The 13811-nt window shown below is 44.4% G+C and overlaps 1 protein-coding gene across 1 annotated transcript in view; it reads left to right on the forward strand.

The window, feature by feature from the left end:
• Nucleotides 1–13811, forward strand: part of LOC143766021 (alpha-N-acetylgalactosaminide alpha-2,6-sialyltransferase 2-like) — a 198900-nt gene that overhangs the window by 130855 nt on the left and 54234 nt on the right. The window contains exon 7 of the mRNA XM_077253351.1: nt 900–983. Within this exon, the coding sequence (XP_077109466.1) occupies nt 900–983 (84 nt within the window). The remainder of the gene's footprint in view (nt 1–899; nt 984–13811) is intronic.

The raw sequence follows: 13811 nt of genomic DNA on the forward strand, positions 1-13811 counted from the left end.
TTTTGCATTGATGAGTTCACCAGTGCTTTCTTTCTTTCTCAGGATGTACCAAACTGTAGATTTTGCCACTCCTAATATTGTAGCAATTTCTCGGATGGGTTTTTTCTGTTATTGCAACTTAAGGATGGCTTGTTTCACCTGCATGGAGAGCTCCTTTGACCACATGTTTACTTCACATTAAAACCTTCCAAATGCAAGCACCACACCTCAAATCTACTCCAGGCCTTTTATCAGCTTAATTGAGAATGACATAACGAAGGGATTGCCCATAGCTGTCCATGAAATAGCCTTGGAGTCAATTGTCCAATTACTTTTGGTCCCTTTAAAACCAGGGTGGCACATGATAAGGAGCTGAAACTCCTAAACCCTTCATCCAATTTTAATCTGGATACCCTCAAATGAAAGCTGAAAGTCTGAACTTCAACTGCATCTGAATTGTTTTGTTTAAAATTCATTGTGGTAATGTCTATATCCAAAATTAGAAAAATGTTGTCTCCTTCCAAATATATAGACGTAACTGTATATTGTGAGCCCCAATGGGGACAATGCCGATGTCTGTAAAGTGCTGTGGAACTTCTTTTTGATTTTACCTCTCCATTTGACTATATAAAGAGTGGAACTTTCAGGGATTGGTAAAAGGGGTAATCATTCTCCCAAGAGGTGAAATCCTGCAGGAGGATCCTAATATCATGTAAGATATTAAAAAAAATAGTAGTGACAGGGGGCCAAGGTGCAAACCAACTAAATCTAATTAAACCTCACTAAAAGATGCTTTTTAATTACTGTAGATATTTATTAAAAATGAAGAAATAACAGAAAAGATAAAAAAAAGAGGGACTTTCTCCCATCAGGCATTTATTATAGCCATAGGTTAACCCCCTTCTTCTTTATGTCCATAGCCCTGCCAGATATTTTGGGAAGAACCTGACAACAGAACATTTTAAGATCCTGCACCCTGACTTTATGCGTTACTTAAGAAACAGGTGGGTTCCTTACCTTCACTGGCTATAAATACAGCTCTGGCAAAAATGAACAGACCACCACATTAAAACACTGTCATGGGCAGCCCAATCTCCAGACCTGAACCCCATTGAAATCCTCTGTAATGTAATCAAGAGGATCATGGATAGTCACAAGTCATCAAACAAAGAAGAACTGCTTACATTGTTGCGCAAGAAGCAGTGTGAAAGACTGGTGGAAAGCATGCCAAGACGCATGAAAGCTGTGATTAAAAATCATGGTTATTCCACAAAATGTTGATTTCTGAACTCTTCCTGAGTTAAAACATTAGTATTATTGTTTCTAAATTATTATGAACTTGTTTTCTTTGCATTATTTGAGGTCTGAAAGCACTGTTTTTTTATTTTGACCATTTTTCTTTTTCAGAAAAAAATACAAAATTTATTGCTTGGAAATTTGGAGACGTTGTCAGAAGTTTATAGAATAAAACAAGAATTTAATTTTACTCAAAAATATACCTATAAAGAGAAAAAAATCAGACAATCTGAACATTTTGCAGTGGTCTCTTAATTTTTGCCAGAGCCGTATATGCATAAATGTGAATATAAGTACAGGGGTGGAAAGTATTTGATACACTGACGATTTTGCAAGTTTTCCTACCTACAAAAAATGGAAAGGTCTGTCATTTTTATCGCAGGTACACTTCAGCGGTGAGAGACAAAAACTTTAAAAAAAAATCACATTGTATGATTTTTACATCATTAATTTGCATTTTATTGCATTAAAGAAGTATTTGATACAATAGAAAAACAGAACTTAATATTTGGTACAGAAACCTTTGTTTGCAATTACAGAGATCAGACGTTTCCTGTAGTTCTTGACTAAGTTTGCACACACTGCAGCAGGGATTTTGGCCCACACCTCTATGCAAGTCTTCTCCAGATCTTTCAGGTTTAGGGCGGTCTCTGGGCAACATTGAGTTTCAGCTCCCTCCAAAATTTCCAATTGAGTTGAGGTCTAGGCCACGCCAGGACCTTGAAATGCTTATTACAGAGCTACTGCTTAGTTGCCCTGTGTGTTTCGGGTCATTGTCATGCTAGAAGACCCAGCCACGACCATCTTCAATGCTCTTACTGAGGGAAGGAGGTTGTTGGCCAAAATCTCACCATACATTACCCCATCCATCCTCCCTTCAATATGATGCAGTTGCCCTATCCCCTTTGCAGAAAAGCACCCCCAAGGTATGCCGTTTCCCCAACCATGCTTCACAGTTGAGACGGTGTTCTTGTGGTTGTACTCATCCTTCTTCCTCCAAACATGGTGAGTGGAGTTGATACCAAAAGGTTCTATTTTGGTCTTATCTGACCACATGACATTGTCCCATGTTTCCTCTGGATCATCCAAATGGTCATTGGCGAACATCAAATGGGCCTGGACATGTGCTGGAGTGAACAGGGGGACCTTGTGTGCCATGCAGGATTTTAATCCACTAAAGCGTAGTGTGTTACTAATGATAATGTTTGATACTGTAGTCTCAGCTCTCTTCAGGTCATTGACCAGGTCCTCATATGTAGCTCTGGGCTGACTCCTGATCTTTCTCAGAATCATTCTTACCGCACGAGGCAAGATCTTGCATGGAGCACCAGACTAAGCAAGATTGATAGTCATCTTGTGTTTCTTCCATTTTCTAATAATTGTGCCAACAGTTGTTGCCTTCTCACCAAGCTGCTTCTCTATTGTCCTGTAACCCATCCCAGCCTTGTACAGGTCTACAATTTTGTCCCTGGTGTCCATAGACAGCTCTTTGGCCTTGGCCATGGTAGAGAGGTTGGAGTGTGATTAGAGTGTGTGGACAGGTGTCTTTTATACAGATAACAAATTCAAATAGGTGCAATTAATACAGGTAATGAGTGCAGAGTAGGAGGGCTTCTTAATGAAAAATTAACAGGTCTGTGAGAGCCAGATTTCTTGCTGGTTGGTAGATGATCAAATAGTTAATTAAGTTGCATTTTGTTACATGACATACCTAGAAATCATACAATGTGATTTATATACATACATATATACATACAGTGGGCATGGAAAGTATTCAGACCCCTTTACATTTTTCACTCTTTGTTTCATTTCAGCCATTTGGTAAATTTCACATTAATGTACACTCTGCAAGTTATCTTGACTGAAAAAAACAGAAATGTAAACATTTTTGCAAATTTATTAAAAAAGAAAAACTGAAATATCACGTTGTAAGTATTCAGACCCTTTGCTTAGACACTAATATTTAACCCCTTTCTGGCATTGGATGTACTATTCCATCCATGTTACCTTGGACTTAATACCCATGGACGGAATAGTATGTCAAATGCGAACAGCAGGGCTCCCGGGGGAGCGGGGCTGATCGCGGCCGGGTGTCAGCTGATTGTCACAGCTGATACCTGTTACTAAGTGCCAGGAGTGGTCACGGACCACTCCCGGCAATTTAACCCCCGGAACACTGCGATCAAACATGATCGCAGTGTACCGGAGCCAGCAGAAGAGCTAACAACCCCTCTGCTTTTGGATCGGAGACCCCGCGGCATGCCGTGTGGTTCCGATCGCTCCCATGGTAACCCGAAGTCGTCATGATGACATCTGGGTTACCAGAGCTGAGAGACTTCCTGTCATGCACAGTGCATGTCAGGAAGTCTCTAAGGTCAGTGTGCAGGGATTGCAGCACCGACAGCTTCTATAGCATGCAGATCTGCATGCTATAGAAGCGATCAGCTTGCACACAATGAGTGTCCCATAGTGGGACACAGTGTAAAAGTAAGAATGAATTTTAAAAAAATGTTTAAAATATTTATAAAAATATATATAAAAAAAAATAAAAAAATAAAAACTTATTCTGTCACTAAAATAAATTTTTGAATTAAAAAAAATCTAAACAATAAAAGTACACATATTTAGCATTGCCGCGTCCGTAACGTCCCGACCTATAAAACTGTCCCACTAGTTAGCCCTTTAGTGAGCACCATTAAAATAAAAAGCAAAAAAGCAATGCTCTATCATCATACCGCCGAATCAAAAAGACAGATATAAATAACCATGGTACCGCTGAAAACGTCATCTTGTCTCGCAAATAATAAGCCCCCATACAGCTCCATCACCAGAAAAATAAAAAAGTTATAGCTCTCACAATAAAGCGATGCAAAAATGAAATGATTCTTTGTTATACAAAATAGTTTTTACTGTATAATAGCGCCAAAACATAAAAAAATATAAATGAGGTATCGTTGTCATCATACTGACCCGAAGAAAAAACTGCTTTATCAATTTTGCCACACGCTGAACGGTATAAACGCCCCCCAAAAGAAATTCATGAATTGTTGGTATTTGTTCATTCTGCCTCACAAAAATCAGAATAAAAAGCAATCAAAAAATGTCATGTGCCCGAAAATGGTACCAATAAAAAGGTCAACTAGTCTCGCAAAAAAAAAGACCTCGCATGACTCTGTGGGCCAAAATATGGAAAAATTATAGCTCTCAAAATGTGGTGATGCAAAAACTATTTTTTGCAATAAAAAGCGTCTTTTAATGTGTGACAGCTTCCAAACAGATAAAAACCCGCTATAAAATGTAAATCAAACTCCCCTTTATCACCTCCTTAGTTAGGGAAAAATAATAAAATAAAAAAAGTATTTACAGTATCTTCATTTTCCAATTAGGGTTAGGGCTGGGGCTAATGTTAGGGTTAGGGTTGGGGCTAAAGTTGGGATTAGGGTTTGGATTACGTTTACGGTTGGGATTAGGGTTATGGTTGGGATTTGGGTTAGGGGTGTGTTGGGGTTAGGGGTGTGGTAAGGCTTAGGATTAGGGTTATAGGTGTGTTCAGGTTAGAGGTGTGGTTAGGGTTATGGTTAGTGTTGGGATTAGGGTTGGAGTTAAAATTGGGGGGTTTCCACTGTTTAGACACATCAGGGGCTCTCCAAACGCGATATGGCATCGGATCTCAATTCCAGCCAATTCTGTGTTGAAAAAGAAAAGTCTTAGTTACTCACCGGTTAACGGTGTTTTTCGGAGTCCATGACAGCACTACGGAGAGAGGGGATCCGCCCTTCAGGAACAGGAAACCTACAGATACATAAGGGCGGCACCTCTCCCACGCATCAGTTGGTTTACAGAGCACAAGAGGACCACCAAGGTTAATAGCATACATAATAAACAATGATACAAATAACTAACTATTCACTACCCGTGAATTATATAAATAAAGGAAGAAGTGTACACCCAGAACTTAAGAAGACGGGAGGGTATGTACAGGTGCTGTCATGGACTCCGAAAAACACCGTTAACCGGTGAGTAACTAAGACTTTATCGGTCGTCCATGACAGCACTACGGAGAGAATTACAGAGAGTAACTAACTAGGGAGGGACTACAGCTTGCAGCACCCTTACACCAAACGAAAGGTCAGAAGAGGCACCCAAGTTCAATCTATAATGGTTATAGAATGTGTGTGGAGAAGACCAAGTAGCAGCCTTACAAATTTGGTCGATCGACACCTCCAATCTTTCCGCCCACGAAGCCGCCATAGCTCTAGTGGAATGCGCTTTCAGACCTTCAGGCGCCGGCTTGCCCTTTGAGATGTATGCCAGCGAGATAGCCTCCCTGATCCATCTAGCTAAAGTAGATTTTGATGCCCTGTGACCCTTCCTACTACCCTGATAGGACACGAATAGGGCGTTATCTATCTTCCAGGGATCAGTTACTGCCAGATATTCCAGGATACATCTTTTTACATCTAAAGTGTGTAGCTTCCTTTCCTTATCGTTAGTAGGATTGGGAAGGAAGGATGGAAGAACAATTTCCTGTGTTCTGTGGAACCTGGACACTACTTTAGGAAGATATGCTGGATCAGGGGATAGTATCACTCTATCATCCCTAAGCTGCATGTAAGGGGGAACCCTGGATAATGCTTGGATGTCGCCTATCCTACGCGCCGATGTTAGGGCCACCAGGAAGGCTACTTTAAGTGATACATTTTTAATAGAGGCTGATGCAATTGGCTCAAATGGGGCCTCTGTCATGGCTGAGAGGACTAGGTTCAGGTCCCATGGCATGACCCTATTCTTCACCATTGGCCTGGACCGTTTTGTCGCTCTGATGAATCTGCTGACCCAGTGATTTTCAGCAATGTTGCAGCCAAAGAGGGCCCCTAAGGCTGATACCTGCACTTTAAGTGTATTTGGGGATAACCCCATATCTAACCCTTTCTGTAAGAATTCTAAAATCTGGTCTATTGGTATTGACTGACCAGCTATTACCCCCGAGTTTTGAAGGAACCTCTTCCAGATCCTAACATAAATCTTTGTGGTGATTATTTTTCTGCTCTTCAGTAGAGTGTTAATGAGGCCCGGAGAGAACCCCCTATCCTTTAACAGCGCCCGCTCAAAATCCACGCCGTCAGATGAAGGCCAACCGCCCGAGGATGGTAGACTGGGCCCTGGGACAGGAGATCCGGGATGTCTGGCAAGACCCATGGGTCGGATATCGACATAGCCCTCAGGCATGGAAACCACGTCCTTCTGGGCCAGAAGGGGGCAATTATTATCACTGTGGCTTTGTCCTTCCTGATTTTCCTCACCACCAGAGGAAGTAGAGACGGGAGGAAAGGCGTAGGCTAGCCTGAAGTTCCAGTCTATGAGGAGGGCGTCTACTGACAGAGGATTTTCTCTGGGGTTGAGAGAGCAGAATTGTGCCACTTTCCTGTTTTCTTTTGTGGCAAACAGGTCTATTTCTGGTTGACCCCATCTTTCCACGATGAGGTTGAAGATGGAGTCGTTCAGGGACCACTCCCCCTGCCTCAATGTGTTGCGGCTTAAGAAATCCGCTGTAGTGTTTTCTGCCCCTCTTATGTGAAGAGCCGTCAATGAGAGAAGATGTTGCTCTGCTAGATGGAATAGATGATCTGCTACGCACATTAGGGATTTGGAACGAGTCCCGCCTTGGTGATTTATGTATGCCACGGCGACCCGATTGTCCGAGAATACCCGCACGTGGTGGCCCTGTAGATAGACAAGGAGTGATTTAACTGCCTGTTCCACAGCCGTTAACTCCTTTAGGTTGGAAGACATTTCTATCTGATCCTGATCCCAAAGCCCCTGGATCAATGTATCCCCCATGTGAGCCCCCCATCCAGAAGGGCTAGCGTCCGAGGTGACTATACGAGTTACATTATATTCCCAGGGGACCCCTGTGGACAGGTTCTCTTGGACTAGCCACCATCCGAGGGATATAATAGCGTCTTGGGATAGGGTCATCAGGCTCTCCAGACATCCCCCCAACCTTTTTTGTTGTAACAGCACCTCGCCCTGAAGTATCCTCGTATGATACTGGGCCCATCGGACCGCTGGAATACAGGACGAGAGAGAGCCCAACAGAGACATGGCGGGGTTTTTAGAGGCATTCAGCACCTGAAGGTGCAGGCGATCAATTTTCTCTTGAGGCAAACGGCATTCCTGAACCTGGGAATCCAGGGTCAGGCCTAAAAATCGCTGCACCGTCATGGGCTGTAAGCGTGATTTTTTGACATTTAGCATCCACCCCAGACGCTCCAGAGCAGACATCACTTTATGTAACTGCTCCAGACAGTGATCCACCGTTTTACCTACGATAAGGAGATCGTCCAGGTAGGGGATTATTAGAATGTTGGACTCATGCAAGTGAGCCATAACCTCCGCCATAACTTTGGTAAACACTCGAGGGGCGACCGATATACCAAAGGGGAGGGCCCTATACTGGAAGTGTCTGATTACCCCATCCAACCTTACCGCCACCCTCAGGTATCGTTGGTGACCTGCATAAATGGGGATATGGTAATAGGCGTCCTTCAAATCCAATACTACCATAAAGCAGTTTTTAAACAGCAGCTTTATTGCGGTGTTAATAGTTTCCATCTTAAATGATTGGACGGTCAGGAAATTATTAAGAGCCCTAAGGTTAATAATTGTTCTGAAGGAGCCATCAGGTTTACTTATTAGAAATAGAGGAGAGTAGAATCCTCTACCCTGTTCTCCTTCCGGAACCTCTGACAGGACATTCTTACTGAGCAGGTCGTGAACTTCTGCTTCCAGGGCCGCCTGTTCTGCTGGAGAGGACCTGAGTGGGGTAACTCTGAAGAAGTTCTGAGGGATGGAGGAGAACTTTAGCCGCAGACCCGTGGCTATTAACCCCAAAATCCAATCACTACTGGAGATTTTGGACCAGGCCGGGTAGAAGGCAGATAGTCTACCTCCCACCGTGGCGACTAGTCATTGGGGTGGTTTTTTGACCTCACGGGATGGCTCCTGACGTCCTCCACCTCCAAACATAAATCCAGTACCTTTCTTCTTTTTCTCATCCCATCTGCTCTGGTCTCTGGCTGGTCTCCTCCGAAAGAATCTTTTCCCTGTGAAGGGACGCCTGTAAGAGGTAGCTGGTAGATTGAGAAACTTTTTCTTCTCGTCTCCAGCTTTCTCCAGCAGTTCGTCTAGGACTGGACCAAACAGGTATTCCCCTTCGCATGGGATAGAGCACAGACGGGATCTGGATTGAAGGTCACCTGGCCAACATTTCAGCCATAGGGCCCTGCGTGCTGCGTTTGATAGTCCGGCCGCCCTAGCCGCCATTCTTGCCGAATCCGCAGATGCGTCCGCAAGAAAGGCAGCGGCATTCTGAATTGTTGGCAGGAATTTCAACATAGAGTCTCTGGAAACACCGCCTTCCAACTTAGACCCTAGCTGATCCAGCATCGATCTGGCTGCACATGTCGCAGCTACAGCAGGTCTCAGGGCACCCGCCGACATCTCCCATGTCCCTTTAAGGAATGAGTCAGCCTTCTTATCGAGAGGGTCCTTTAGGGAAGCCATGTCGTCGAAGGGGATAGATGATTTTTTAGACGCCTTAGACACCGCTGCGTCCAATTTCGGCGCCTTATCCCATGTATTCACCATGGGGTCCTCAAAGGGATATCTGCGTTTAAAGGCAGGTGGAAAAGAGCCTTTCTTCTCCGGTTTTTTCCATTCCCTTTTGATGAGGTTCTGGACCTTGTCATTGAGCGGAAAAGACCTACGTTTTTTAGGGTCTAGACCGCCAAACATTAGGTCCTGTGTAGAGAGTTCTGGCCTTTCATCAGCCACCCCCATGGTGGATCTAACTGACTTAATAAGTTTGTCCATTTGGTCCAATGGGAAACAGAACCGGTTAGACTCCTCTTCCGAAGAGGACGCTGAGGAGACAGAGGCGTCTGACTCATTCTCCCTACTAGGGCCAGCGGACAACTCCGACTCTGAGGCGCTAGGCTCCCTTCTTCTTTTTGAAGACTCCCCCCGGGACAGGGATTTCAGGGAATCTTTCACCTCCTTCCTGATAATCTCCCTAAGGCTTGATGTGAAATCAGGAGACTCTTCCGCCACCTATGGGAGCGGAGAAAAAGGCTATGTAATTTATCTGGTGCTACCGCTATCAGTGTTCCCATCAATTTATTTCCTACCGTCTGCCGTACACACGACTGACAAAGTCTCTTAGGGTAGGCGTCTGGCAAAGGGCAAGCGCATAGCGCGCACTCCTTGTTTTTTGATTTACCAGCGCTTTTTTTCCCCTACGGAAATAAACATAGGAAAAGACTGCATCAGGGTACATTCACGAAGATCTCTTACCCAGGCAGTAGCGGTAGGTACCGGATTACTGGGGGGTCGGTCCAGATCCTTCTGCTTAGATCTGCGACTGGTCTGGTTACTGCGTCCGCGGGTCTTCAGCTGGGGGTTCGCATGGGACTTCTCCGAGGATCCATCCTGCTCCTGCTCCAGCAGACCGACGGCAGCTTCCGGCTCATCCATAGCTGCAGATGGGCTCACAAGCAGTGCTGCAGCATTCTGTTTGGCTATAAATAGCCCTCCCCCGGATCCGGAATCAGTGCAGGTGTGTGGCCAAATCCACCCCCCCGACTTGCAGGTGACTGCTCCACCCCCCCCTGCACCCAAACGCCCCCCCCCCCCCGCCCCCGCCGCATGCAGGACAGCGGCGTTTTTAGAAAAAAAACGGCCGGCGTTTGACTTCCGGTTTTGGCCCCGCCCCCTGCGCGTCACTTCCGGTTTCGGGCAGAACGCTCAGAAACGTGCCCGGAAGCTGGGGAACGGTGCCGCCGGACCATCCAGCCGCCCCCCCGCTACGCCACCGCCGCTTCCACGGCCGCAGCCCAGCGGTGACCGCGGCAGAGGCCGGCGTCCGACCCCCAGCTCCGGTCCCGAATCGAAAGGAGCACACAGGACGCCGCGCTGCACCGCACCGACGGGGATCAGAGTGGGGAAGACCGAGGCCCAGGGGGGAGAGCGGACCCCGGGGGGGGACATACTCACCTACTGACCACTGGGGATGGACCTCCTCCGGACGTCGCTCCACACTGCACCGCTCACTGTCGTGGAGCCCTACCCGGACCCGCCGTGGCGCTTCCAGGGACCCGCACTGCCCGAGGTAGGAGACCCCCTCGCTACCTGGGTCGGACAGCCGGCCTGGGTATTGATAGGAGAAACGAAGTCGTATCTGCAGGGAATCCTGTCCTCCAGGAACAGGAAACCAACTGATGCGTGGGAGAGGTGCCGCCCTTATGTATCTGTAGGTTTCCTGTTCCTGAAGGGCGGATCCCCTCTCTCCGTAGTGCTGTCATGGACGACCGATAAAATGGTGCTCCTTCCCTTCCGAGCTCTGTTGTGCGCCCAAACAGTGGTTTACCCCCACATATGGGGTATCAGCATACTCAGGATAAATTGGACAACACATTTTGGGTTCCAATTTCTCCTGTTACCCTTGTGAAAATAAAAATTTTGGGGCTAAAAAAAATTATTTTTGTGGGGAAAAAATTATTTTTTATTTTCACGGCTCTGCCTTATAGACGTTCTCACAACACATCTAGATAAGTTCCTTGGGGGGGTCTAGTTTCCAAAATGGGGTCAATTGTGGGGGGTTTCTACTGTTTAGGCACATCAGTGGCTCTGCAAAGGCAACATGATGCCCGCAGACCATTCCATCAAAGTCTGCATTCCAAAATGTCACTACTTCCCTTCCGAGCTCTGCCATGTGCCCAAATGGTGGTTCCCCTCACATATTGGGTATCAGCATACTCAGGACAAATTGCACAACAACTTTTGGGGTCCAATTTCTCCTGATATCCTTGGGAAAATAAAAACAAAATGGGGGCTAAATATATTTGTGGAAAGAAAATATTTTTTATTTTCACGGCTCTGCGTTATAAACTTTAGTGAAACAATTGGGGGTTCAAAGTTCTCACAACACATCTAGATGAGTTCATTGGGGAGTCTAGTTTCCTATATGGGGTCACTTGTGGGGGCTTTCTACTGTTTAGGTACATCAGTGGCTCTGCAAACGCAACGTGACGCCTGCAGACTATTCCATCAAAGTCTGTATTCCAAAACGGCTCCCCTTCCCTTCCGAGCTCTGCCATGCGCCCAAACCGTGGTTTCTCCCATATATGGGGTATCAGCATCCTCAGGACAAATTGCACAACAACTTTTGAGGTCCAATTTCTCCAGATACCCTTGGTCATAAGTATTCAGACCCTTTGCTCAGACACTCATATTTAAGTCACATGCTGTCCATTTCCTTGTGATCCTCCTTGTGATGGTTCTATTCCTTCATTGGAGCCCAGCTGTGTTTAATTAAACTGATAGAACTTGATTTGGAAAAGCACACACCTGTCTATATAAGATCTCACAGCTCACAGTGCATGTCAGACCAAATGAGAATCATGAGGTCAAAGGAACTGGCCATAGAGCTCAGAGACAGAATTGTGGCAAGGCACAGATCTGACCAAAGTTACAACAGAATTTCTGCAGTACTCAAGGTTCCTAAGAGCACAGTGGCCTCCGTAATCCTTAAATGGAAGAAGTTTGGGACCACCAGACCTGGCCACCCAGCAAAACTGAGCAATCGTGGGAGAAGAGCCTTGGTGAGAGAGGTAAAGAAGAACCCCAAGATCACTGTGGCTGAGATCCAGAGATGCAGTAGGGAGATGGGAGAACGTTCCACAAAGTCAACTGTCACTGCAGCCCTCTCTCTGGACCTCAGACTTGGCCAAAGCTTCACCTTCCAACAAGACAATGACCCTAAGCACACAGCTAAAATAACAAAGGAGTGGCTGCAGAACAACTCTGAACATTCTTGACAGGCTCAGCCAGAGCCTGACCTATACCCAACTGAACATCTCTGGGTTTGGAAAGACCTGAAATTGGCTGTCCACCAACGTTCACCTTTGAACCTGATGGAACTGGAGAGGATCTGCAAGGAAGAATGGTAGAGGATCCCCAAATCCAGGTGTGAAAAACTTGTTGCATCATTCACAAGAAGACTCATGGCTGTACTGGCTCAAAAGGGTGCTTCTACCCAATACTGAGCAAAGGGTCTGATTACTTATGACCATGTGATAGTTCAGTTTTTCTTTTTTAATAAATTTGCAAAAAATACTACATTTCTGGGGGTTTTTTCAGTCAAGATGGGGTGCAGCGTGTACATTAATGAGACAAAATGAACTTTTTTTAATTTACCAAATGGCTGCAAGAAGCAAAGAGTGAAAAATTTAAAGGGGTATGAATACTTTCCGTATCCACTGTATATACGTACACAAACATACATACATATACAGTGCCCTGAGAAAGCATTCATAACCCGTGAACTTTTCTTTATTTTTTCACGTTGCATTCACAAAATCTAATGTATTTTATTTCGATTTTATGTGATATACCAACACAAAGTAGTAAGTATTTCTGAAGTTTTATAAAACTCTATATGGTTTTCTATAAAAAAAAAATATGTCTGAAAATTTGGACATGCATTTGTATTCAGTCTTTTTGGGTATGTCAGAACGTTTTTGGGATAAATGCAAAACATTATGTGTAAATATTTTTCCCAGCAATATGCACTCCTGAAGGATGATAATGGAACTCAGTATTCTGATTCAAGGATGATTTTTATTTAAAACTAAAATACAACCGGTTTCGACTTCTTAGAGTCTTCCTCTGGTATAACGTCATTGCATTGCTGAAGCTGCTTTAACTCCTGCTATTCCTGTTGAAACTGCTGGATAAGGAGTTTTAGTCTCTTAGTTTCTGCTGCTGCTGCAACTGCGGATTGGCCCTGACCAATTGCTTAACAAGCTCCTCCATGCTTTCAAACTGTGTTCACAATGTTAATCAGATTCAATCTTTACACTGCAATCGTTTGTGTTATTTCATGCCCGCATTCTCCACCAATTGCAGGGATTCAGTTGGCATTAGGTAGGGTTCACACAGGCTTTAGAGTCATAACAATGTAACATTTATTTCTACTGGTTGTGATATCATTTTAGAGCAACATTTTCGTGACTATTATGGGAATGGTACAGTTATGGGCAATGTGCCTGATATTATGATGGCACAAAAATTGGCACTATTATTGGAGAATTTCTCCTTTAAATCACTGACTATTGAGAGTGAAAAGGTGGTAACTGTAATTATGAAATCAAATCAGCATGTGTCCAATAATACCTATGGCACTTCATTAAAATGTATCAACATGTCCCACATCAATAAATGTATGAGACAAAGAAGAGATCCCAAAAATATATAAAATATACCGTAAATCAATTTTTATTAATCAAATCCACAAGACAATAGACAACAATAAAAGATAGTAATAATACAAGCAAAATGCCGTTTAGAGGACACCAGAAAAAAAAACCCCACACACAATAGGATCAAAATCAATTAAACGCTTCTTATATCCACAAATTAGTGGTATATAATATTAGCAAATTTGACATGGATGTTAAATATGAAGACATTACTAA

The sequence above is a fragment of the Ranitomeya variabilis genome, chromosome 4 (assembly GCF_051348905.1).
Source record: "Ranitomeya variabilis isolate aRanVar5 chromosome 4, aRanVar5.hap1, whole genome shotgun sequence".
In the NCBI taxonomy this organism is placed as follows: domain Eukaryota; kingdom Metazoa; phylum Chordata; class Amphibia; order Anura; family Dendrobatidae; genus Ranitomeya; species Ranitomeya variabilis.